The 26,046-nt window shown below is 45.1% G+C and overlaps 1 protein-coding gene across 3 annotated transcripts in view; it reads left to right on the top strand.

Moving 5' to 3' along the window:
* Nucleotides 1–19,422, top strand: part of BRWD1 (bromodomain and WD repeat domain containing 1) — an 86,349-nt gene extending 66,927 nt beyond the window's left edge. For all 3 annotated transcript variants that reach the window (XM_037524936.2, XM_054700269.1, XM_037524937.2), the window contains 7 exons: nt 1,695–1,841; nt 2,408–2,560; nt 5,981–6,144; nt 10,417–10,640; nt 12,632–12,799; nt 13,042–13,947; nt 14,916–19,422. In XM_037524936.2, coding sequence (XP_037380833.1) covers nt 1,695–1,841; nt 2,408–2,560; nt 5,981–6,144; nt 10,417–10,640; nt 12,632–12,799; nt 13,042–13,947; nt 14,916–16,060 — 2,907 coding nt within the window. In that variant the 3' untranslated portion in view covers nt 16,061–19,422. The remainder of the gene's footprint in view (nt 1–1,694; nt 1,842–2,407; nt 2,561–5,980; nt 6,145–10,416; nt 10,641–12,631; nt 12,800–13,041; nt 13,948–14,915) is intronic.
* The last annotated feature ends 6,624 nt before the right edge of the window (nt 19,423–26,046 follow it).

Here is a 26,046-nt window from a genome sequence, read left to right on the forward strand (position 1 = left end):
TGTGAACTGGCTAGTGAGTCCCCACCCTTACTGGGGCTGGGTGGACAATGGATGGTGATAGTGACAACTAGTGGTTTCATTTATAAGTGAAATAGAGAATCAATTGCACAAAGAAGATAAATAGGTTTCAAGGGATAAAAAGGTCAAGTATTAAAGAGGTATGGTTAGTGTTCATTGTAGGAATCTAGGAATAATGGGAGGACCGGGCCTAGTTAAGGTGCTGGATTAGAGCGGAGAGGAAGAAAAGAAGTTGAGACTAGTTAAGGGGAATGTTAGTAGGATTTGGTGCCTAATTCTTTTTATTAAAATGAGAATTTATTGGGAGGATGGGGTTAAGGAAGAGGAAATATGAAAATAAGTTTTGGATAGTGGGTATGTGTCATCAGCACCTCTTGAAGTTTTGATGTTATATATGAATTAAAAGTAAAGGTTGTTGGGGCCTCCCTGATGGCGCAAGCATTTGAGTGCAGCGCTGTGAAGCTGTCCACAGCCTCTGCAGTGCTGGTTCGATCCTGGCAGGCCGGGGAGATACCCACATGGCGTGGCAGACCTCTTCTGTGTCGCCCGCTGCTCCCCTCAGCTGTGTTTTTCATCAGTCTCCCTGTTCTGCTCCCCGCTCTGTCTCTGGTGAATCTTCTCACCCTCCTGCCCATCTGGCCTGTACCCCAGTTCTTGTATAAATAAATAAAATCTTTAAAAAAAAAAAGGTTGTCTGAAATACTGAAAAATGTAAACTTTTAAATTTCATTCAAATGCTGCTTATATTTAAGCTTTTTATAGCATTAGTTTTCATGATATGCTTGCTCCAAATAACTTTGAAAGTTTGATTTGAATTACGTTATCATTGTTATTTTTATTTATATATATATATATATATGTTTATATATATATAAACATAAAGAGACGGCCAAGTGTTCAACATCTATTTAGTGTTTGTTGTGTCCTCTGTCGCACATTCTAAATGTGGTGACTGGAATACTGACACTATGTTTAAACTAAATACCCAATATCCAAAACTTATTTTCATATTTCCTTTTCTCGTTGACCCCATCCTCCCAATCACTCCTCTTGCTGTTGGACCGGAAATGCTACCCGGGCCTCAGGGCCAAAGTCTCAGGGCCAGCAGGGCTGTGCTCCTTTGTGGAAACTGAAGGGCATGTGGCCCTTTGCCTTTCCCACCCAAGGAGGCTCCCAGCCCCTTCTTCCATCTCCAGGTCAGCAGCCCGGTGTTTCTGGTCTTAGTGTCAGGCCCTCCCACCTCCTCTCACGTAGGCCCTTGTGATGGCATTGGTGGGCCCATGCAGTCCCCCGTTGCAGGATCAGTACCTTGAGTTGCCTTTGCAGAGTCCCTGTTGCCTTGTGACAGTGACAGTTCTGGGATGAGGATATGTGGACACATGGGGAGTCATTATTCTGCCTGTCACATCGTGTAGTGTTTTACTGCATTTCTCAACTTAGGAAAGAAATGGTGGAATGAAATAGGATGTTTTTCCAGTAATAAATGGGATGTTTTTGTATTTTTGCAGGAAAGTGGATTTTTTCCAAGTAGATACAAATTACAGTAAAAAAATTTTTTTACAGTAGCCACAGTCTTAAGATACACTACAGAAGATAACAGTTGGATTTTGGCCATAGTACATAGTGTGTCATTTTGCATTACTGAAAACCTGTTAATATTGTGAATGTGCTTTTAGATCCATGATTGGAGTACAAGGAACATCAAAGCTACCAGCTATGTTGAAAACAACTGGAAGAAACAGTGTAAGGAACTAGTGAACTTAATTTTTCAGTGTGAAGATTCTGAACCATTTAGACAACCTGTTGATTTGGTTGAATATCCGGTAAGTTTCTGTTGTTTGAAGGTTTGGGGCTTCTCATTTTGTGGAAAGGAGATTGTGGTAGAGGTATTTAAATTAAACTTTAAAGAGTAAGATTTGGACTTCCTGTTCACCTTCTCTCTTTCCATTGAGTTAGCAGCAGAAGAGTGGTTTACACTGTTTTTATAGACACCCTTGTAGCTTATTAAAGAATTAAGACTGTTAACAAGTATCATAATACCAGGCAGATTCCACATGGCTGTTACGTGACCAGGCCCAGCCCCAGAAACTATAGATTGGCTGAGATTGTCTTCACTCTTCGATCGGAAAATGGAAATGACCTTTAAAAAAAAAATCTGATTATAAAACAGAAATTTACTGTAGGAAGCTCGGAAATTACAGAAGAGTATTAAGAAGGAAACAGTTTCATATTCTGCTGCCAAGTGTAGCGTTTTGGTATATTTCTTGTCTGTCTGGTCCTTGGAGGGCCTAACCTTTTGTCTTAAATTTGAGTATTTTTCAGTTCTGATGCTATTACCTGTCTAAAAGCAGGAAGACTCTTTGAACTAATTACTGTTTTTAAAACTCAGGACTACCGAGATATCATAGATACCCCGATGGATTTTGGAACAGTCAGGGAGACCTTAGAAGCAGGAAATTATGATAGCCCTCTGGAGTTCTGCAAAGACATTCGCTTGATATTCAGCAACGCGAAGGCATACACACCAAACAAAAGATCAAAGGTAATTTTAAAGGTGGTTTATATTTTAAGATAGTATGCGTGATGTATATAGATAACAACTTTTCCATCCACTGGTTTCAGGTTGGAGTATTTAATACAAGTGAGTAAGACTTGCTAAGAATAGAGCTGATGCCACTGACCAAATATCTGCTCTAACCTTACAGTCTTTGATGTCTCTCTTTCCTAAAGTTTTGTAAATAAACAAGGATTGGTGTGAATGAGGGCACCAACCCAATTGTAAAAAAATGAGCAAATAATCTGAATTTGGTACACAGCATGAGAAAAATCTGTTTTCATACATACGGGAATCTTGAAACATGGATTGGAGGCTTATGTGCTAGAGACTGAAAGGAAAGGGAAATTTGATGTGGGCTAGGCCTACTGATGGCATACTAAGTTTTGGATCTGGAGAGAAGTACATGCACCAATCAGGAACACAAGTAGAGAGTACATTCCTAAATTTTGTTGAAGTGTTGTGTGTTGGGTGACTTTTCAGAACTGTTGAAGCACAATACAGAAAAGTATATGTGCTGTCAGTGAAGGTTCACTGAGAGCATAGATCCTGGAAGTCACTGTCTTGAGCAATAAAAACAAAAGCAGTATTTTGAGAAGATTTCAAAGCAGAGTGCTTGCTTGATTTCATAGCACTTTCTCTGTCTTTAGCGACTGTTACTACTAATTAGCCATTTTGCCTTAATTTCACTGTCTCTGCTTATCAGGCTACTCCTGCATTCTTTTCTTTTTTTTTTTTTTAAAGATTTATTTATTTATTTATACAAGAACTAGGGTACAGGCCCAGTTCTTGTACCCCACCCTGGGAGGGTGAGAGGATTCACCAGAGACAGAGCGGGAAACAGAACAGGCAGACTGATGAAATATACTGCTGAGGGGAGCAGTGGGCACGACAGGAGAGGTCTGCCGCGCCATGTGGGGCCCTCGCCCGCCTGCCGGGATTGAACCAGCGCTGCAGAGGCTGTGGACAACTTCACAGCGCAGCGCTCAACCACCTGCGCCAACAGGGGAGGACCTCCCCCTGCATTCTTAATTCCGGTCTCAATTTGAGAGCTCTTTGATTACATTCAACATCCAAATTGCCTCCTTGAATCATCTGTGCTCACTTGAGAAAAATGTGTACTCAGATTTTTTTGGGTGCAGTGTCCTATAGATATATGTGAAGCCCATGAGGTCTAGGTCCTTATTTTAGGGCTCTTGTGTCCTTGTTTATTTTTTGTCTCGTTGATCTGTCCATTGGTGAGAGTGGGGTGTTGAAGTCTCCTACTACATATGTGTTTTCTCTAATGTCTGCTTTCAGAGCTGGTAATAATTAATTGTCTGATATATTTTGGTGCTTCTTCCTTTGGTGAGTATACTTTGAGGAGTGTTATATCTTCCTGATGTATTGTTCCCTTAATCATAATGTAGGGACCATCTATGTCTACTTTTACCTTTTTTAGTTTGAAGTGTATTTCATCTGATACTAGTATAGCTGTTCCTGCCTTCTTTTTTGGTCCATTTGCTTGTAGGATTGTTTTCCAACCTTTTACTTTCAGTCTATGTTTATCTTTTAGAGTTTATTGTGTTTCCTAGAGACAGCAGAAAGTTGGATTTTGTTTTTTTCAATCCAGCCTGCTACTCCGTCTCTTTTTATTGATGAGTTTAGTCCATTTACATTTAGGGTTAATATTGGTACATTGACTCCTATAATTTTTGCCATTTTGTTTGTGTTTTTGTTATTCTATTCCTTAGCTTATTCTGTTCTCCCTGTCTATTCCTCTGTTGGGTTTAGCTTTAGGGCTTATTGTAATAATTTTTGGAGTGGGGGTTTAGTAGTAATCAGTTTCTGGAGATTCTGTTTGTCTGAGGTTGTCCTTATTTATCCTTCATAGAGGAAGGAGAGCTTTACTGGGTAAAGTAGTTTTGGTTGGCATTTGTTGACTTGGAGTTTGGTAAATATGTCACTCCATTCTCTTCTTGACTGTAGTTTTTTTTCAGAGAAGTCTGATGTCAGCCTGATTGATTTTCCTTCATAGGTTACCTGTTTCTTCCTCCCTTGTCAGCTTCATTATTTTTTCCTTGTCTTGGACTCTTAGAAACTTTACTATTATGTGTCTTGGTGAAGTTTTCCTTTCATTGTGGTAATTTGGTCTTCTAGCTTCCTGTTTGTCTATTTTCATCTCCTCCATGCTTGGGAAGTTCTCAGCTATCTCCTTGAATAGTTTATAGGTTCCTTTGTCTTTCTACTCACCTTCTGGGATTCCTATAACTCTTTATGTAATAGTCGTGGGGCATATTTTCTTCTGTATTCAGGCTACCCTTTTGCATCTGAGTGGTATCAAAGGCAGTAAGAACACAAGTAGAGACAGGGTGGAAGTGCTGGTGGCCCTCCCAAGGGGACCCTGCTTTTCTGCCTGAACAGCAGTGTTCAAACCAACCAGCTTCTGGGGGCCTCCCTGGTGGCTCAAGGGGTTAAGTCTCAGCACTGTGAAGCTGTCCACAGCCACTGCAGCATGAGTTAAATCCCTAGCCAGGGAGCTGACCCACATGGCGCAGCAGACCTCTCCTGTCTCACCTGTTGCTCCCCTCCGCAGTATATTTTAGTAGATCTGCCTGTTCTGCTCCCCACTGTCTCTGGTGAGTCCTGTCACTCCCTGCACCTTTGGCGTGCACCCCAGTTCTTGTATGCATAAATAAATAAAAATCTTTAAAAAAACAAAAACCAGCTTCCTCTGTGACTTGAGTGAAGGGGCCATTTGGTGGAGGGGGTTGTCATACCTATAGGTGGGAAGTGGGGAAAACCAAGTATGAGCTCTAACATAGATACCTAAGCCCTAAGTTACGGGGAGTTGCTTAATTAGCTACTATAGTTGCCCTGAACCAACACAGGTTTGAACTCTGTGGGTCCAATTTATATACATGGATTTCCTTATAAACAAGTTAAACTTACAGTATTGATAACAGTGCACTACTGTAAATGTGTTTTCTCTTCCTTATGATTTCCTTAACAACATTTTCTTTTTTCTAGCTTTATTGTGAGACTATAGTACGTCATATCTATAGTCTATAAACTGAATGGTGACCGGCTGTTAGCTGTAAAACTTTCTCTCAGCAGCAGGTCATTAGTTAGGTTTGGGGGCAGTCGCAGGTTATGTGGATTGTGTAGGGGTTGTCAGCACCTCTTCTGTGACTCCCCCCAACCTGGTCAAGGATCTGCTTTACTTACTTTACATATGAGAGGCATATATTTTTCTCCCTTTTGCAGACATCGCTGCAGGGAAGGGGTGGGAAGGTCAGACAAGTCTCGGCTGTTACCTGATGGGTTGTGGTGCCTTGCACATTGCCTCCATGACTAGTTTTTTTTTTTTTGGTAAAAATCTTTTTAAAGATATTTGTAGTTCTAGTTTTTGTTTTCATGTCCTTGCAGATTTATAGTATGACCTTGAGATTGTCTGCCTTATTTGAAGAAAAAATGAAGAAAATCTCCTCTGATTTTAAAATTGGTCAAAAATTTAGTGAAAAACTTCGAAGAAGCCAGAGGTTCAAGAGACGGCAGAAGTGTACCCGTGCCAGCCAGGCTAACACGAGCAGGTAATGGGTTACTGTGGGCTTTAGTGTGTGAAGCTGTTTAATTTTCAAGTCGTGATGCCTCTGATTTTTTTTTTTTTTTGAAGCTAGTTGTTCTTAATCATTTCAGAGACGACACTAAGAAAAGCTTAGTCTGGCAAGTATCTGTGAACATAGAGCTGAAGTATTGATGTAACTATATAAATTCATGGGTGTTTAATGAGCATCAAAATTTAAAATCTCCAAGGATTAAAGTATTGTTGACCTCACGTAATCAACTCCCTTTTTTTTTTCTTTTTTTTAAAGATTCATTTATTTATTTATACTAGCACTGGGTACAGTCAAAAGCACGGGAGGGTGAGAGAATTCACTAGAGCCAGAGCGGGGAATAGAACAGGCAGACTAAAGAAATACACTGCTGAGGGGAGCAATGGGCACGGCAGGAGAGGCCTGTCACGCCATGTGGGACCCTCGCTGGTGGCCGGGGATCGAACCGGTGCTGCAGAGGCTGCAGGCAGCTTCGCAGCCCTGCGCTCAGCCGCTGCGCCAGCAGGGGAGGCCCACGTAATCAACTCTTATAGGATGCTTTTATTTCGTTTAACTTGTAATGTGCTTCATTAATATTAAGCTCTATCCATTTTATTTTATTTTATTTTTTTAAAAAAAGATTTATTTTATACAAGAACTGGGGTACAGGTGAGAAGCGCGGGAGGGTGAGAAAATTCACCAGAGCGGGGAGCAGAACAGACAGACAGACCGAAGAAACTGCTGAGGGGAGCAGCGGGCGAGGCAGGGGAGGTCTGCCAAGCTATGTGCGGTTCTCCCTGGCCGGCGGGGAAGCGAACCGGTGCTGCAGAGGCTGCAGACAGCTTCACAGCGCGGCGCTCAATTGCTGCGCCACCGGGGAGGCCCTATCCATTTTATTATTTCATTTGACCCTCACAGAAACTTCTTGCACTTGTTAGACTGTTCCAGACTGTTTAGGAGCTAATAGATCCCAGAGCAGGGAAACGAGTCCAGAAATTCTTTAATGCAGAGATTAAAGTAGTTACTCTGGGTGGCTGTTGAGGGCTGGGGAGAACGAGCCTCGCTGCTATGAGGGGGCTGTAAGGACATCTGAACCCTGTGCTGTGCCCTCCACAGGCTTTGATGGGACTTACACTGCATCTCGATTCAAAACAGTCTGCTTCACATCAACTCTATTTGATTCCCATACATTGAAATTTTTTGTTCTAGTTTACCTTCTTTCTGCTGTTGCCTTATGGGTGACATCTCTGTATTTCATACAATTTTCTTTGAAATCAGTTAAGAAAAGAATACAGGATTGCCCATACAGTGACAGTATCTTCCCGGGTAATTGCCTTTCCTGGTGGTCCCTGTTTCTTCTCATGGATCCTCTCTCCCAGGTTTTGTTGTTGCTGTTTACTGTTTATGTTTTGTAGCAACTCTGGATTCTGCCCCCCCCACTCCCCTGCAGTGGGGGTTGCTAGTTTTGTTTCATGGGTTGCTTAGGCCAGCCCTGCAGTCTGTCTTCCCCACAGTGTCTAGCCACTGAAGTCTCCCATGATTCTGAGAAAAAGTGTTTTTTCGATTTGTATTCCCTGGTTCAGCATCGCTCAGTGGTCACAGGTTCCCACCTAGACACTTCAGTAAGGCTTCCCCTTTCTGCAAGGTGGGGCGAGCTTCACTTGTGCCAGACACATGAGTCTCAAGCTCAGTGGGGGTGAGTAGTAACTGTCCTGTCTTCCTTAAAGGATGTGTAGAACCTTGACAAGCCTAGGAAGATGTTGGAGCTTTTCAGAGACTCTGTGGGTGACCACCTTCTTCCCTAGGTCTGTCCTTTGAGTTCCTGCCTGGGTCCTGCTCACCGTGACTGCGTCCCGGCCTTCTGCAGCCCTGCTGTTGGCCTGACGGAGGTGTGGGTGGCGGGTTAGAAAGGCCAGCTCCCTCTTCCTGCCCATCTGCCATCAAGGCCACACTGCTACAGATTGGGATGCATTGTGCTTGGGTGCAGCCCCAAATTAAAATGCTAAGGACTCCACTGTTTGTACTTTGATTCAGTTTTTCTACCAGAAACACTGCTTATGTGCCTGTAATGACTGTCTAGGGTTCTGAGATGGTTTTGGACTATTTTGCTGGTTTTATTTGCTCTTAGGGTGAGGATTTGCTGAAGCCCCCACAGCCCAGACTTTATAGAGTATGAGAGCCACATTGAAACAGAAAAGCATACCGTGTAGGTGACTGGCTTAGTCCTCTTGAGCTGTGCTTAGACCTGCAATTCAAGTACAAGAAACACAATAGTTAAGCCCCCCTTCCCCATCACTTTTTAAGATTTCTCATTGTGAAATAATCTTAGAATTAGAAAACATGAATAAGTCAAAGAACTTCTGCATACTGTTGACCCATATTCACCCATTATATCACATTTGTTTTTCTGTTTTTCATTCCATGTTTTTCTTTTAAATCAAAATATTTTTGACATTATGAACAATTAAGAGGGTACACCCCTAGCCCAACATAGGGATGTAAGGCCAGGAGACAGGCCTAGTGCTGCGAAGATTTCTGCCTTTAGGCACACCAGTCTCCTCAAAGAAAGAGAAGCTTCAAGTATATGGCCTAACCCCCATGTCTTAGAGGATAAGGCTCAATAATAGGGTACATAAGTATATTTTAGCAACTTTCTTTGTTTTCCTCAGTGCATACAGTAACCAGACCCTTGCCCAAATTTTGTATCTCCAAAAATCTTTGAAATAACTGTGATTCTCACTGAGAACCCCAAAATTGGGACAACTTCCCAGTCTCTCTGGGGGCTGTTCCCCAGGCTCAGTGTCCCCATTTGTGATTTTTTTTTTTAATAAATTCAGTTTATTACTAGTTGACAACATCATGCTCTTTTATCCACAAGTATATATACACTACTGCATTTATTTTTCAGTAGACACAATAAATGTGGTTAGGGCACACTTCCCTCCCCCATTCAGACATAGCATTTCATTGTTATGTCTGTTTAAATGTAGAATTTTACTTTGAGTCGTTGTTTTCTTGATTGACACTTCTGAAATGTGTGGGCCAGTCATTTTATAAAATGACACAATCAGTTTGGGTTTGTCTATTATTGTATAATATTTTTTGTGTAATTATTAAAGAAAAATCTTTTTTCTTTGAACCAAGGAAAAATCTTAATAGTTCAGAAGGACATATGTAAAAAAGGAACATTTTCACTCTTGAGGTATATTATTCACCTGGTCTGCCTTCCAGTTGATCTTTTTTTTTTTTTAAAGATTTATTTATTTATGCATACAAGAACTGGGGCCCAGGCCAGAGGTGATAGGGTGAGAGGATTCACCAGAGACAGAGCGGGGAGCAGAACAGGCAGACTGACTGAAATCCACTGCTGAGGGGAGCAGCAGGCGAGTCAGGAGAGGTATGCTGTGCCATGTGGGTATCTCCCTGGCCGGGGGATGGAATTTGTGTAGCAGTGGCTGTGGATAGCTTCGTAGGTTGCGTCTTAACCCTCACACCACCAGGGAGGCCTCCAGGATCTTAATAGAAATTGAAATTCTGACATAACAGGCTTAACCACTGCTTTAAAAAATTGTGATTTTCTCTGAGCTCATGCCTTACATGAGCCCTATTCTTTAGAAATTCCTTTATCTTTTTGGTTTAAAGGAAAATAGGATTATCTCACAATGAATGTTACCCACAGCTATAATTTAAAGCCTGAGATTATTTTGTCTTATTTTTCTGTTCCTCCTCCATAATTCATGGCTCAAGGCCAAAGTTGTTGAATCAGCTCTTAGATGTAACCAGTTTTGTCTTAGAAAAAAATAGCTTCTGATCTCTCTCTTGGCTCTGTTATTTCTGTTTGGGTTTTGTTGATTTCTTCTCTAATTCTGTGGTCATTAGCACCATCTAAGAGGAGATTAGTGGGGAAATCACTTCATGTTGAGACCCAAATTCATAATGTGAATGAATTTCTGTATTACAAAAATGTTGACTCCCCTTAGCATTAAATACAAAGAACCAAAGGTTTTCATTACGATTTTTCTCTGTTACTTGGTCATTTGCTCATAGTCCAGTTCAGAATAAAATCATTTCAAATTTAGAGTAAGAGAGTATTAACAGTAATCCATAGCAGAATAAGATGTCAGTAACGAATGTTTTAATGTCTCGGTCATAAAGTTTTTCTCAGAATATTAAGAAATAATACATTAAAAATGGTGCATTTTAACTTAGTGTAGCAGTTACCTTTATGGTTTATTAAATATTGTTTCCTTTGCTCATATCTTCAACCAGAAATAACAAGCAGAGGCGGTTAAAATCTCAGACAAAAGTAATTCCGGAGTTGATCAGCTCTCCTACCCAGTCTACCTCCAGCCGGGCAGCTGATTCTGCAAGCCACAGGTCGAGTGCAAGCGCGTCTTCAGGGGTTACTTCTGACTCTTCGGATTCAGTAGGATCATCAGAGAGGAGGAGGGGAAACAGGCCCGTCCCACTGACAAATGGTTCCACGTTATCTGGTGAGAAGTGGTGCAACATTACCTGACATAAGTAACTGTGTGTGTAGAGAGAGGACATGGCCTTGACATTCAAGGAAGTATTAGGATTCAACAGAAGAGACAGCAATAACAAATGATATTCTACAGTGATATAAAGTACTGTACTTTGCAAATGGTGCAGCAAGTTTATGCAAATTTGAACTTTCTAAACTATATAGATGTTACATTTTGTAAAATTTCATGTTTCTGTGTTTGCTTAAATTTTATTTTATTTTTTTTAGGATTTATTTATTTATGCATACAAGAACTGGGGTGTAGACCAGAGATGCGGGGGAGTGAGAGGATTCATCAGAGAGTAGGGAGCAGAGCAGATGAATCTATTGAAATACACTGCTGAGGGGAACAGCAGGGAAACAGGAGAGGTCTGCTGCGCCATGTGGGTTGCTCCCTGGCCAGCCTGGGATCAAATTCGTGCTGCAGTGGCGGGCGATAGCTTGCTAGACTGTTATCTTTAACCCCTGCACCACTAGGGAGGCCCTGTTTAAATTTAAAAAAAAAAAAAAAAGGCATGGTCTTTGTGTAAATTTTAAGCTCATGGCAGAGTAAATGTCTGTGTCTCCTGGTGGTGCTTGTAACGAGCTGGTGTGGTCCTTTGTCAGCCTTGTGCACCTGAGGTTGTGGCAGTCTTGTCCCTTGTGGTGATGCTGTGAGTACTGCTGTGATTTAGAGTGATAGCAGACAGGGAGAGCGCAGCCGTGTCTTACAGAATGGCCAGCTTCATAGAAGGATCTGGATTAATAGCCTGAACCCGTGTTGAGTCGTGCTCAAAGGATGGTTTCTGCTTCAAGAAGACGGACCAGTTTGATGGCGAGAGGCAGGAAGGGAGGACTCTGGCAAACGGTCCATGTGCCAAACAGTGAACAGGGCAGCCTGCAGGCAGCACTGTGCTTTGGGGAGACGGGCACTCTGGCGGCCAGTCCTTCTGACACAGCCCTCCTTTCTCTGATAGAGTGGGTTGTGTTATAGAGCAAACATTTGTCTTCCAACAATGTTTGTTCCCACTCAATTTTCATTCTGTGACTGGAATGTGAAGAAATGAGTTTGGATGAAGAAACTGAGGACATGGCTCTGCTTGCACCGGGCACGCACATGTTGATGGGAAGTGGGGGAGTGACCTGGAGTATTTACATTATTTATCTCACGTTTGCTACCTTCGTTTTGGTGGAAAATGTGAAAAGGACCTTTCTTGAGCTGAAAGCTTGTCCGCATAGCTGTGCTGTGAGGCAGGGTTACTGGAGAGAGACCCAGCAGTACGTCTACTGAGTGTTGGGCTTGAAATGATTGTGGTTTTTCTGTTGAAAATAACCTGTGTCATGTAGCAGGAGGAAGTGGGTAGTGGGGCTCATTAAATTTTTAATGTTTTTTTTTTTCTAATTTTTTTTTTTATGGAGGCATGTTTTATTTATTTGTTTGTTTGTTTGTTTGTTTATACATGCACTGGGTATAGTCAGAAGCGTGGGAGGGTGAGAGAATTCACCAGAGCCAGAGCGGGGAGCAGAGCAGGCAGAAGGACCGAAGTACACTGCTGAGGGGAGCAGCGGGCAGCAGGAGAGGTCTGCGCGCCATGTGGGACCCTCCTCCGGTGGCCGGGGAGCAGCCGGGGTCGAACCGGCGCCGCAGAGGCCGTGGGCAGCTTCGTAACCCTGCGCTCAACCGCTGCGCCACCGGGGAGGCCCCAAATTTTTAAATGGAAGTTTATAAAATATATAAAATTTTTTCTAAATTCAAATCATGATTATTACATTGCTTCCAGAGATGAAAGAATAAATCTGATTTATAATGCTGAGTATGTACCATTTGAATACCAACATTTAATCAGCTCTTCTTTGGAGCAATTTAAATGTACTCTCAGTATTTTAAGAATCTGCTTTTAGTCTTTTGTTATAAAATAATTGCTTAGTGTGTAAAAATAGAAAATACATACACAACTGTCGCTGTTCTGCTTTTCTTAGAAAGTGAAATGGAAGACACCTTGGGCACTTCGTCGTCATCTTCAGCTTCAAATAGCTCTGAGGAAAGCAGAGCAAGCTCAAGAGCTCGTGACGCTTTCTTGCGTGGGGGCCCAGCCAGGAGCAGCAGCCTCCGGGTACCCAGAACCAGAGCCGCCCAGAGGAAAACTGGTGAGAAGGCTCGGGGTGCTGGGGAGCAGTATACATCAGACTGTGTAGGAGCTGCTCTTGGAATGGTGCATTGATTTATTTGATGCGTCTACACACGACGCAGTAGCCTTCTGGCTTTCTAAATTAAGAAAGAAGATTGATTTTCACATTGAAAAGTAAGGTACATGAGAGTTAAAATAATAAAGTTATTAGAAGTTGAAAGAAGAAGACCTTCCTAATCTTACTGTTATTTCTATTTCTAGGTCCAGTTTCTTTGGAAAATGGATGTGGCCGAAAAGCCACGCGGAAGAGGGTCTATCTAAGTGATTCTGATAACAATTCGGGGGAGGCTGGCGAGGGCCTGATGGCCAGAGCTGGGGGCAGCCGGAAGGTGCTGCGCAGGTGTGCGGCGGTGGCTGCCAACAAGATCAAGCTCATGAGCGACGCCGAGGAGAACTCCAGCTCTGCCAGCGCCTGCTCCGGCCGAAGGGTGCCGCACCGCAATGCTTCTGCTGTCGCTAGGAAGAAGCTGTTACACAATTCGGAGGATGACCAGAGCTTAAAGTCAGAAATTGAAGATGAGGAGCCCAAAGATCAGAGTCGACAAACCCCAGGTTCCAAGTCCCGTCCTGCCCAGCATACGGCCGATGGATCTGAAAACGGGGATTCTGAGTCAGAAAGTGATTTGCGGGTGGCCCGGAAAAACTGGCACACTAATGGCTACAGGTCCCAGGCCCCAGCCGCTTCTAAAACCAAATTTCTCAAAATAGAGTCTTCTGAGGAGGACTCCCTCGGTCATGGTTCAGACAGTGGACATGACGCTGCTGCTGGCCCGTCGACCTCTGGGCAGAGACTCAAGGCAGAAAGTGTTTCTGAGGAAGAGGAGGCAGATTCTGAACCAGGAAAATGTGCCAGAAGGAAACAGAATACGGGTCGCAAGAGTGCGGCTTTCCTTAAAAAAGCAACCATTTTCAGTGATTCGGAGGGCTTGGAATCTGAGGAGCGGGACGGAGGCGGTGACGGGCACCAGGCAGCGGGAGCGAGCCACAGCGCAGGGCGTGGGCAGCGTGGGCCTCCGGCTGCGTCCCAGCGTCTCTCAGATCACGTATTTGAGACGGATTTGGATTCTGATGACAAAACTAAAAGAAAACAGAGTCGATTTACGAAAGGTAGTTGAGTACGTTGAGCCTCGGTGTTGATTGAGTCTCCTTTCTGTGTGGCGTCCCCCTCCCGCTCCCCATCCCACAAAACTTCTCTTTGCCAACTTTTTTCTCCAACCAGTGCATCCTCCACTAGCCTTTTGTGGGCCTCCCTCCACTCCTGTGTGCATGTGTAGCTGTTGGGGCATGGCTTGGTTCCTCCACCGGGCAGGCGTGGCCTTACTTCTGTTAAAGATTTCACTTCTCGCATGGGTGAAGGGCAGTTGCATTGGCTGTGGGTCTGTGAAGAGCAGAGGCAAGCTCATTTCTAAGCTGTGGTCGTAGCAGTTTGAGAAGAGGAAGAAGGGTAGGTAAGATTGGCCGAAAGGCACGTGGTATATGTGATCCTTGCAGTGGCAGCCGCGTGGGGGGCCAAGTGGTTTCTGTCTCCAGTCGCTGTTTTGAGTGCTTCCCGTGAGAGCAGTTCAGTCTCTCAGGGGAGTTACTATTACTGTTGTGCAGTTTCCTGATGATAACACGGACACACAGAGAGGTGAAATCATCTGCTGAATTAAGATTGTACTGCTGGGGAATGGGGAGTCATGAAAAGTATTCAAAGGCACAGGCAGCTAAAGCTAAGATTCAAAGTAGATGGTGTAATTGGAACTTGTGGAGTTCAGTTTCAGGAAGGGTGAGAGCGAGTGATCATATGTTTGTGCAGCGGGAAAGAACTTAGTCTGTCTTGTTGAAAATAAGATACTCTGCCTTCTAGTCTCTTGCTAGGTGCAAACGGTGGGGTTCCCTTGTGAGTGTGCTGAGGCGGAGATCCTGGCTCCAGACTCTCATTGCCTCTCCTCCCTAGTTATTACCAGTTCTGCATTTAAGCTGCTTAAAATGTTGTCATGTCACTCCTTTAGACTTAGTTATTCTTTATTAAAGACTGAGAGGTGGGCGGAGGGGGAGAAAGGAAAGACTAAAGCAATGCTTTTTGTTTTTAGATTCTGCATCGCAAGACCCTGGACAAAACAGGAAAGTCTCCAGGAAGAGGGTCTGCTCCAGTGGCTCCGACAGCAATTCCCAGGTGGTTAAGAATAAGGCCCAGAGCTGCCCCTCAAGGACACCCCGAAGGCGGGTAGCTCCCACTGCCAGCGAGGCCAAGCTCCTGGGTGATGTGGAGGGCGTCAGTGTATACAGTGTCTATACTAGGAGCAGAAATGGGAGGAAGAAGCCCCCCCCTTCTGCATGTGTCACAACTAAGAAGATGGGGAGTGATTCCGAGGGAGATGGACAGGGTGCAGGGCCCGGTGGGCAACAGGCCCGCGCCGGGGAGCCACCTGGAGCCGCCCCAGGAAGCAGCACCGGAGGTGCTGAGGAGGCCGGCGATGCGGGCTCCGACTCTGGAGGCGCAGTGGATCCAGAACACGGAAATGGGGATATGCATCGCCACAAAGCAAACATTGCACCTTCTAAAACAAAGAGTTCCCTGGCGGGGTCTTCAGAGGAAGCTTCAAAAAGCCATATTCCAGGGGCAGAGATGGGTAGAAAACCTTCTGAATCAACTTTGGCACAAAAAGCTACTGCAGAGAATGACTTTGAGGAGGAGCTGAACTACGGGCTGCGCAGGTGGAACGGCAGGAGACTCAGGACCTACGGGAAGGTGCCCTTCAGCAAGACGGGGGTGCTTGAGGAGGTAGCGGGCTCAGAGCCGGGGAGGAAGAGACTTCCCCCGGGGCCTGGCAGCGCAAGGAGCTCCGAGACGGCGGGGGGTGCAGAGTGTGGCCATGACACTGGGCCACGGTCCGACTCAGATCTGGGGTCTGACACTGAATCCGACGTGGACTGTCCTGAGGACACAAAACCCAAAAAGAGGAAAACGAAAGGAAAAGCAAAAGCAGTCAGCAGAGGGAAACCTGGCCCGCCTAACGCGCCCAGGAGCGTGAGACAGCAGCGGCAGAGCAAACGTCCCCGGCTGGACGCCGACGATGACGACTGGGAGGACTCGGACTGCGCCAAGCCCCGCCGGGCCCTGCGGCGGTCCAGGATCAGAACCAGAAACCAGGGGCGGAGGACCGTGAGGTACCACGATGGGGACGACGACAGGGGCTTAGAAAACGCAATAGATTTTGATGATTGCACCTTATGACCTTGAGGGAAAACCAGTTCATTTGAAGAGGAAATGGACTGGGCTTGATGGTGAAAGCTGGTGGTTGAAATTATTTTTTGTCCTACAATTCAGGGAATATATTTATATTTTTCTATGAAAAGTTATGAATGTGACTAAATCATGACTGTTATTTTTATTTGCACGTGCTTGCCTTTGTAGCAGCGTCCAGCACAGGTGCCAAAATATGCTTCATTTTGGGGGCAGATCTGCTTTGACAGTATTTGACTACACGCCGCGAGTTCGGAGTTTGTTAAACACTAGACACCCCGGTTCCCAGCACCGACGAGCATTACTCTCACGAGCGCATGTCGTGCGGTTCCTTTCTGAATTCCTTGCTCGGTGGCTGTCTGCTCCTGTCCTGTTGTAGGTGACAGTTTCACAGGACCTATGTTTACAGATTCTTCGAGGACGTCGTGTGCGCAGGACAGCGCGTCCCGGGAGGCGTGGCCGCCAGGGCTCCCCTCCCCGGCCCCACGGCCCAGTGCGTTCTCCCAGATTCAGTCGTTTTCTTTCCAAATGCTGTTGGCTCTTCTTTCTCTCTATTTTCAAGGAAAATAACATCACTTTTATTTTATAAACTTGAATTTATAAAGTGCTGGTAAAATATTTTTTTTAATGTTTTGACTTTATGTTTTAAATCTTTAAGGCCAGACCTTAGTCCTAGCATTTTCTTTTGAATTGTGCACTAACAAAATACGATTTGTCTTTCCAAGATGATCTGGTTTCCATGTAAGAGATTCAACCAAATCTTGGTCTTCCATAGTCTTACTCTGTGAAATAGAGGAGTTTGTGTGCCTTAGATATAGGAAACGTGTGTTCTTTACTAGAGTGGACAGGGCTATAAGAGTATTTAAATTATATGTAGTTTCCCCCTATTTCTGTGGAAATTGTTGAGTTTTGTTAAGAGTGCAATTGCAGTCTCATCTACTTAGGAAAGTAGTTGCGTGTTCCTCTCATGTCTTTGTTTAGCTACTGCTGCCATGTGCAATCCCTTGCATCCTTTGCTGGGGCAACTAAGTGTATTTTTACTAGTGACCTCTAACCTAAATGTAAGCGCCTGTCACGTTCAGTGGGAAAGTAATTTTGGAATCCATTTAGAATGAAACTTCATCACATCAAGTACCATAGTATACTTATTTTCGAGCCAAATATTTTTACTTGATGATAGGTTCTGCGACTCCACACAGCGTTGGGGCCATTCCTTGCTAGCTCATTCGTGCCTGAGGGTGGACTTGTGCAGATGGTTTACACATTTTCAGCTCAGGGGTACGTTGCAGTACTCCACCTTTATTTATTGGCCCTCACTGTGTTTGGTTTCAGACAAATCACCCCTTTTCTCCTGTGTATCCTTAAGGTGGCAGATACGGAAAAGCATCAGACTCTGATATCAGTGTTAGAGAATGTTCTTAAGTGTTCTTACGTGTTAGTTATCTCTTCCGTTGCCATGGTAAGGGAGGTGCGTCCTTGTTCTACTCTGATGTGAGGGGCGGGTGCTTCGGACATCACCTGCTGAGACAGTGGGCACGTGCCCTCCTTGGGGGGTTAGAGCACGCTCACCACTTCAGAATGTGCTGCGCTTCTCCCCAAAGCGCGTGTCAGTGGACAGACTGATTCAGGATAATCACCTTGACTGTTGGCTTGAAAAAAAGAATAGAATGCTCTTTACTTCCCTAATTTTAAAAAATGGTGGTAGATGTCATATCCATTAATTTATTTAAATTCTTCTTAAGCTTCTGTTTTTTATCTATTCTCAGGGTTATAACTCCATGTTTACCATCGTCTGCAAAAAGGTACCAAAAAAATCCATAAATAAATGTGGACTACATTCATACGTAAATTCTTTTGCTCAAGTGATGCTTTGACCATGTAGGCTTCATCAGTAGACCGTTCTTACCTTTGGGATTGATGTAACTGGTCATTGACTGGGCTGGCCAACCAATTGCTAATTATTCATTTTATTCAAAATGGTTATACACTTGTGTATAGGAGAGGACTTTGGGTTCATCTGAAAAAATAAGAATGGCCTGGTGACTTTGGAAGCATGGCGAACAGTGGTAGCTTCGTATATTATGAAGTGAAGAAATGAAGGGTAATAGGATCATTTTTATGGGTTTTTTTTGGTCATGGTGCTATTTACTAAAGTTAACTTTGACTGTGTGACATACACTCCTAAGTACCTTTAAGGAACATTAATAAATAATTACTAGTTCAGGATGTTTACATTGAGCACTAGAACATGTCTGACTTTTTTCTACTTTATTCAAGATGTGCAGGGATTTAATGCACAGATGTACTTTAATGTTTGGGATCAGTTTGTATTTTTATTGTAAAAAAGACAGGATTTTACAAATTGAATGTGAGCTGATCCAGAAGTAAATGCTGTAACTTTGCATTGACTGAGGTAACGGGTGGTGGCGGGTACCAGAGACTGCTGTTGTGGGCTGTGTCCAGGGCTCTGTGATGTGGCCATTTATGGCCACACAAAGGCTTTGAAGTATTTAGATTTGATTGTTGATTCTGTTGACTTTACCAAGAGCAGATTTCAAACATTTTAAATTATAGGTGAGCGTTTTCTTTTCATATCATTACTTAAAAAGAATATACTGACAATGTGTAGTCACTTTTGAATAAAAGGAAAAAAGTTTATCCCATTTTCAGATAATGCCTAGGTTGGTCATTCTCCCTTTTTTATTTTAGGGGAAGTGTCTAATTAAATCCTTTCTCAATTTAGTGTCTTTGTGAAAGAAGGATAAAGCAGTTACAGCTTCTAAGGTAACACACATAAGTCTCTTTCTGTGTAGTTGAGAGTTGTACCAAAAAAGGAAACTGGTTTTACAAATAGAAGTGCAAATGGAAAAAGGAGACATAAAACCAATAAAATATTGTCTGGAGGGTTCAAACCCTGACAATGCGTCAGTCCTTTGGGTGCCTTGGGCAGTGCTTATTGAGGAACCCGGTGTGGTGGATGCCTGTCCCTCGTTAGCCTTTTTGTTTAGAATAATCAGAACAGAAAATTAACTTCACTGTATGGTATTAAAATTAAATCAAAATGGTTTTTATCTCTTCTGTCATTACAAATTGAGTTTGTGCCACCTGAAATTTTTTTTAGAGGTTTATATATCAGTAGAATGCACGATAACGTTATTCAAAGTATGGATGGTATTTTTGATTTTCCAAAAATCTATTTTACTGATTTTTTTGAACTAGCTCTTGAATGGCTGGACGTCCTTTTGCCTTGCCTTATTGTAAGACCAGCGCCATTTGTTTCGTCAGCGCTCAGTCAGCGTGCTGACCTCACCGGGGTCTGGGCGGTGTCTCCAGACGGGCTCATGTTGCGGGGCGTCCAGCTCGGTCCTGCTCGCCGGGCGGGGCGGGGCGGGGCTGCCTCGGTGCAGCGGGCGGGGGGGCGCGTCCAGGGGCGCCGCTGGCCGTGCTGCTCGCGGAGCCTGGTGAGGACGGCGTTGTCTGTCTGACATTTAACACAGGCTTTTAAAGCTATTTTCCTGTTAAAGACGTCGTCAGGGGCAGGAATTCTACAGTGCTTTCGCTCCTGGCCGGCCGCGTGGGCCCTCAGCACGGGCTGCTGAAGGACAGGGGGCAGGGGCGGCCGGGCCTGCCCTGGGGGGGCGAGGTGGGGGGCTCCATCCCGCAGCGCGGGCCATGACCAGGGCCCCGGCCATGCTTCGGTTTCCAGTTCAGCCTCAGGTAAGTTTGGAATTTGGGCGCCCCGACAAAGGTCTGACCCCGACGCCCCTCCAGCCAGGAGCGGGGTGTTGGGGGACCCTGTGGCTTGCAACATGGGCGAGGGGCGTTTTCTGGGCACCGTCCGTGGCCCTCGTCCCCCCAGCCCCACCCGCGTGCGGCTGGCCCGCAGGAGCCGAGGCCGGCCCCCCTCAGCGGAGCCCGGGCTGCCCCTGGCGTCCCGCCCGCCCGCGCGGGCAGTGCCCACAGCCCCGTCCTGGCGGCGCCCCCCCTCCCCTCCCCCCTCTCCTCCCCCCTCCCCCCCCCGCTCCCCCTCCCCCCGCTCCCCCCTCCCCCCGCTCCCCCGCCCCCCCCTCCCCTGCCGGGCGGGCCTGGGCCTGGGCGGCGGGTGGGGCCGTCGGGGTGGGGGTCCGTGTGGGGGCCCGGGTGGGGGTGGGAGCCAAGCGGCTCATGCCCCCAGAGGGCCGTACAGGGCGGGTCACAGAGGAGCCCCGAGTTCCCAGAGCTTGTACCCGATTCTGAGGAGAGTGCAGGGGCCGCCGCAGATGGGGGTGGGGGTGAGGGGGTTGCCCTGTGTGGCCTTGGGCGGACTGCGGGCCGCCCGTCCGGGGCGCGCGTGGGAACCCCGGCTGCACGCCAGGGGGAGGCAGGAAAGTGTCCAGCTTGGAAATTCCAAAACACTATTTTCTGTAGTCCCTGAAGGAAGGGGTTTGGGGATCCTCTGGGAAGCCGAGCTTTAGGGGGTGAGTATCGCTGCTGAGTGCTGGCCCGTGTCCGGCTCCTGGACGGGCAGGGAGGGGCCGGGGAGCGGGTGGACGAGGCTGGCTCGAGGGGGGTCAGTCTGTCACTACAGGTCACCCCCCCAGATTTCTCACCCCTCACCCCGCGGCCGGGGGACGCTGCCATATGCGGGTTTGTAGAGCAGCTTCCTCCAGAATTCTTGGGCTTGACCCCTGAATTACCCGGTGCATATTTCTAAAATGGTGGTTTTCTCAAGGAGGCTAAAGCACTTGATAATGTACCAAGTTCTCAGTAATAAAGTGAACACTGACCTACACGGGTGTGGCGGTGCTGTAAATTCCCTGTCCTGCCACTCTTCTGTCTCCCTCAGAGGTGCTTCCCTCTCTCAGCTGTGAAATCCCCAATTATGGTCTTAAGACTTTATCAGGTGGATTTGCCATATACAAAATAATTTATTCCCATTTTCTCCCCACTCTTCTTGAGATTCGAATTTCCTTAGTGTTTCCAAAAACCCAGTTACAGTTTCTTCTATAGCATTTCCTCCCTTATTTGTATTATGAATAATCATTAAAATGTCAGCATTAGTATTTTCTAAGTTCTTAAATTGTCAATATAGACACTTCCTTTGCTCCAAAAAATAACTACTGTAACTTAAGTCATTGTCCCACAGAAATTTTAAGCTGTAGTAGGATTTTTGCTCTACTGTTGAGCTGGCTGTACCTCTGAAGTGAGCCAGTGGTCTATTTTTAACGTTTTTTTCAACATACAAATGGATGCAATACCAGTATATCCTCACACAAATTTTACCTTAATTTTACTATATAAAATTTCATTTCTCTTATAAAAATTTATAGTCTAGCATTTGCTAACATTGTGCTAAAAGATGACAGTTTGGATTTTAGGTGGGTTTGCAGAAACAGCTCATATTGAAAGAGTTTCAAAGGAAAATGAGGTAAAACGCTGCCCTTGACGAACCCCTCCCCTCTCATGCCCTCTTCCCTGGGGGCCGGGACCTCAGAGCCCAGCCAGAGGGGAGCAGGAGTGCCCTTAGCTTTGCAGTGCCTGCTGACTGAGCAAAACACGGTTTCTTTAGAAATGGGGTTTCCCTGGAAGAACCTGAGTCACAGACTTGGCTCAGGGGGCCTGCAGGTTTGTGGGGGCTGCTGGTGCTGCAGTGGCTCCTGAGAATTTGCGAGAACTCAGTGGAAGCATGAGCACCTCTTTGACGTGAGTGATTTCAGAGACTGAAGTCATCAGGGCTTTCCCTCTGAGAGCAAAAGCCTTTCCTGGCTCTCTCAGTCCTCTTCACCCGTACACTTGGCGACAGGGCGAAAGTCCTGTCAGAAGAAAAACCAAGGAGGGTGGTGATGGGATTTTCACTTCTTAGGAATTAGTGTTATTCGGTGATAATCAACAAAAAGGCCCGTATTTCCTGGATGCCGTGGGAGCGAGTGCCCAGATATCCCGCAGGGCCAGTGCATGTCCTGCCAATATCTGGGGGCCCAGGCACCCCATCCCCCCCACCCCCCACCCCACAGGTACACTGTGCAGACCGTCGCAGATGGACTCTCAGCTGCGAGGCTAGGCTGCCAACAGATGAACAAGAGCCAGAAATACCCTGTCCTAGAATACTGATTCATCTTTCATTTAAAATTTCAAAGTCTGCAGTCACTGTGGCCTGAGTGCGATCCCCAGCCAGGGCGCTACCCACGTGGCGCAGCAGACCACTCCTGTCTCCCCGCTGCTCCCCTCAGCAGTGTATTTCAGTAGATCCACCCATTCTGTTCCCTACTCTGTGAATCACCCCAGCACCTCTGGCCTATACCCCAGTTCTTGTATGCATAAATAAATCTTTAAGAAATATAAAATTTCAAAATCTGGCAAAAATAGAAATGATTCAAGCCCGTCTAGACTTGTAAGCATGGCCTTCCTGGGGCAGCTCTCACCGTTCCCTGGGGAAGCGCCTGGCGCCTAGCCAAGCATGCCCTCCCCAGGGCTCCTGGCCCTACCTTTCTCTGGAGAGCCCTTCAGTTTTTAGCTCTCAGCTGCTTCTTCAAAGGAAGTCCTTGCCCCTTAAACTAGGTTCAGTTTCTAGAATGTGCTTGTGGCACCCTGCATGACTTCGTTCCTCTCAGCAACTGAGATGCGTAGAATTGTTTTTACAATCTTGATGCTAACCTTCTGCATGCCTGGCACATACCTAGCTCAGAAAATATTTTAATAATGAAGTAGGACTTAAGGCCAGTTAGATAAACTCATCTATTTGAAAAAAAAAAACCGAATATAGAATTAATACCACATTTCATTTATTTACACCCAATATATAATTCCTTTTTATCTAATCAGTTGCCAGTTTGATGCCTTTTTTTTTTTTTAAGATTTATTTTTATGCAAGAACCGGGGTACAGGTCAGAAGCGCAGGAGGGTGAGAGAATTCAACAGAGCCAGAGTGGGGAGCAGAACAGGCAGACTGACAAAATACACTGCTGAGGGGAGCAGCGGGCGAGGCAGGAGAGGTCTTGCCACACCATGTGGGGTTCTCCCTGGCCGGCGGGGAATCCTACTGGCATTGCAGAGGCTGCAGACAGCTTCGCAGTGCAGAGCTCAACCGCTGCACCACCAGGGAGGCCCGTTTGATGCTTTTTTGACCACAGGAAATACTTGGTGTTGGAATCAAAACCTCCCACAAAATCTCACTTGGACAGCTGCTGTTATAGTTATGGCATTTCCTTGTTTAGGGTCTAGGAAGGTGATTTCATAAAAACCTCTGAACACTTTACAACAGTTAAATGAGAGAATTAGAATTGTTACAGGGCAACCTCAATGTGAATGGGTTGACTTGACTGTGGGTCCTCACCCACGTGTTTACAAGGGACTGATAATGAGGCCCAACTGCAGGCACACACAAAAAGGATAATAGAGGGTTTATTTACAAAAAGGGGAAAATGAAGAAAGGAATAACTCAGGGAGAAAAAAAAAAAAATTGGTGAATGTGTCTACCAGTTCTGCTGAGCTGGAACCCGAACAGCACACTGAAAGCTGGTGAAAACCAAGGCCCCCAAGGCCCACGTGTCTGGTTATACACCAAGCCTGGCTGCTTAACTCCACCCTCAGCTCCCAGCACCCTCCCCTCGGTGGTGATGACATTATGGGATTTGTAGTCCTTGATGTCTTGATCTCTTTGGTCTGGGGTGGGAGTGGGGTCCATGAAACCCATTTGAGGAGTTTGTTCAGGACATCCTTTCACCCCAAACCGAATGATGCTAAAGAGGCCTACATAGGGTTCTAGTTTAAAAATTCAGGTTCTTAAAAGTGTTTTTAGATGAGTGGTTTCGTGATGCTGAAGGCGCTGCAGCCCATCCTTAGAAGTCCACTACCTAACTGTTAGTGACAGTTCTGACAGCGCCAGCTGGAGGGACCTCAGCTTCTCAGACTCCCGTTGAAGAAAAGGAAAGTGGTACCAATGTTACCTCGAAACATGTAGTATCTAGCTGATCATCACTGTTTTTTTACTGGGTGATGTGAGTAGTTTTAAAATTGCTTAGGAATGTAAGTAAAATCTGGTATTAGAAGATTTTTGCATTTACGTGAACTTTCACTCGTTTTTCAGAATCTGCCCCTAGAAACAGAGTACCCAATACAATAGTGAGAACATGTATGCACAATTGGAAGGACACCATGAAAGTGCCTAGTGAGACTCTGAAAGCATAAGTAGAACCCGAGAAAGTTCCCCGCAGGTGCGCTACTGTAGCTGCAAATAAAATAAAGATAATGAGTAATAGAAAGGAAGCCATTCCAGGATCTGGGAATGTCTGGATTAGGAACAGTAGTGGGAAACCGCCCCATAGACATGCTGCTGTTGCGGCTAAGAAAAAAATTACTGAATGTTTATACAGAGGATGATACAACCATAAATTCTGAATGTGAAACAGCTGGAAGATTAATGGCAAAGGGCTTTGGTTAAGGGCGTTCAGATCCTGGAGAGAAAGCGCAAAACAGTGACGATGAAAATGTAGTCGTGCAATGTGAAGCCCCCGGGGCCACAAGTAAACTGACAGGCGCATTCCACTCCTAGCTCTAAAGGTAACCCCTGGTCAGCACCTTTGAGGAATTTTCTAGACGTCATCATCCAGTGGGTTCAGGTGGGAGGGAGGATTCCTCACAGTCAGCCCTTGTACCGGCACCCAAGGGGAATTGTGAGAAGTAGGTGGTGGTGCCTATAGGTGGAATGGGGGCAAAACGTGACTAGCCTAGGATGACTTCAGAAAGGAAGAGCTGGAAGAGAGCTCTTGATGAAATCAAGAGGATGAAAATGATGGGAAGTATACAGGGTAGGTAACATAAAACTCAACCTGATGCTAATCGCCAGGAGTCCGAGTTAGCATAAAAAAACTCAGTCCACCATGTCATTGCTGAAATAAAGGGAGAAACTAGGCCCACGTCAAGAGGAAGTGCCTTTGAGCCTGTTAGTGAAGTAACTTGACAAAACACAGACCCTGCAATTCACAATCCCTGAAGTCAAAACCCAGGAGACCCTGGGGATTCAGAGATCAGGCTGTGGAGAGTTGAGTTCTGAAGTAAGCGTTGGAAGTAGGCAACTGGAGAAAGTCATTATTGCTTATTTGTTTACAATGGAGCTCGTACTGAACTGTGACCGCCCTCTAGGACTAACTCAGGGAATGTCTATTTTTCTAAGAAAGCTACGCAAATTCTTTTTGTTTTTCCTTTTTTTTTTTTGGCGTTCCCTCACCCCCCTACCCTGCTTGTCCTCATTTTTACTTGCACATCACATTTGCAGAGATGCCAAAATGTGCCTCGTCATGAGGCAGGTCTTAGTTTTATTCAGAAAAAAAGATGTCGAGATTTAAAATCCAAAGTCATATTTTTAGATGATTCAGTGACAGCCTCATGTTTTTGTACAGCACCTTAAAAGTTAGAACCTGGAGCAAATCCATTGGTCTCATCATCAGAAACTCCAGTGGCAAGATGTCTGGGTCACCTTATTGTGGCCTTTGCTAGGATTAGAAAAACTGGTCTTGATGGTCTTTAAAGAGTTTCTTGGCAAAGAGGCTTAATTTGTTAGCCGGTATTCTGTTGAAGTCAAGACCACCAGATTAAATGAACATATTGTCAAATCTCCTTAACGTAGTACCATGCTATTGGAAAAATGAATTGTTAGATGCAAGTTGTTTTCCCATTTAAAAATATTTGTGAATATTAGGATATGAATTTGCATGTATAAATCCGAAAAAGTAAACTATAGAAACCTAGCGGTTTCAATTTCCCTTTTATTAAAAGACTAATAATGTAATGCATCTTTTGTGGTTATACAGATCGACCAAATATTTAGATTACTTGAGAAATTTGTGGTTGCATGCCTGCCTTTAAAGGCTTGGTTTCTTTTTTTCTTAAAATAAGCCAAAATGTTTTTAATCTACAGAGTCTGTGTCCTTTGCTCTCTTTCCTTTGATCAGAAATACTAATAACCGGTGTCTTGTTACTAGCACAGGTGAGAAAAGGAA

The sequence above is a fragment of the Talpa occidentalis genome, unplaced genomic scaffold, assembly GCF_014898055.3.
Source record: "Talpa occidentalis isolate TD23 unplaced genomic scaffold, MPIMG_talOcc4v2.1 talOcc4.4, whole genome shotgun sequence".
Taxonomy (NCBI): Eukaryota; Metazoa; Chordata; class Mammalia; order Eulipotyphla; family Talpidae; genus Talpa; species Talpa occidentalis.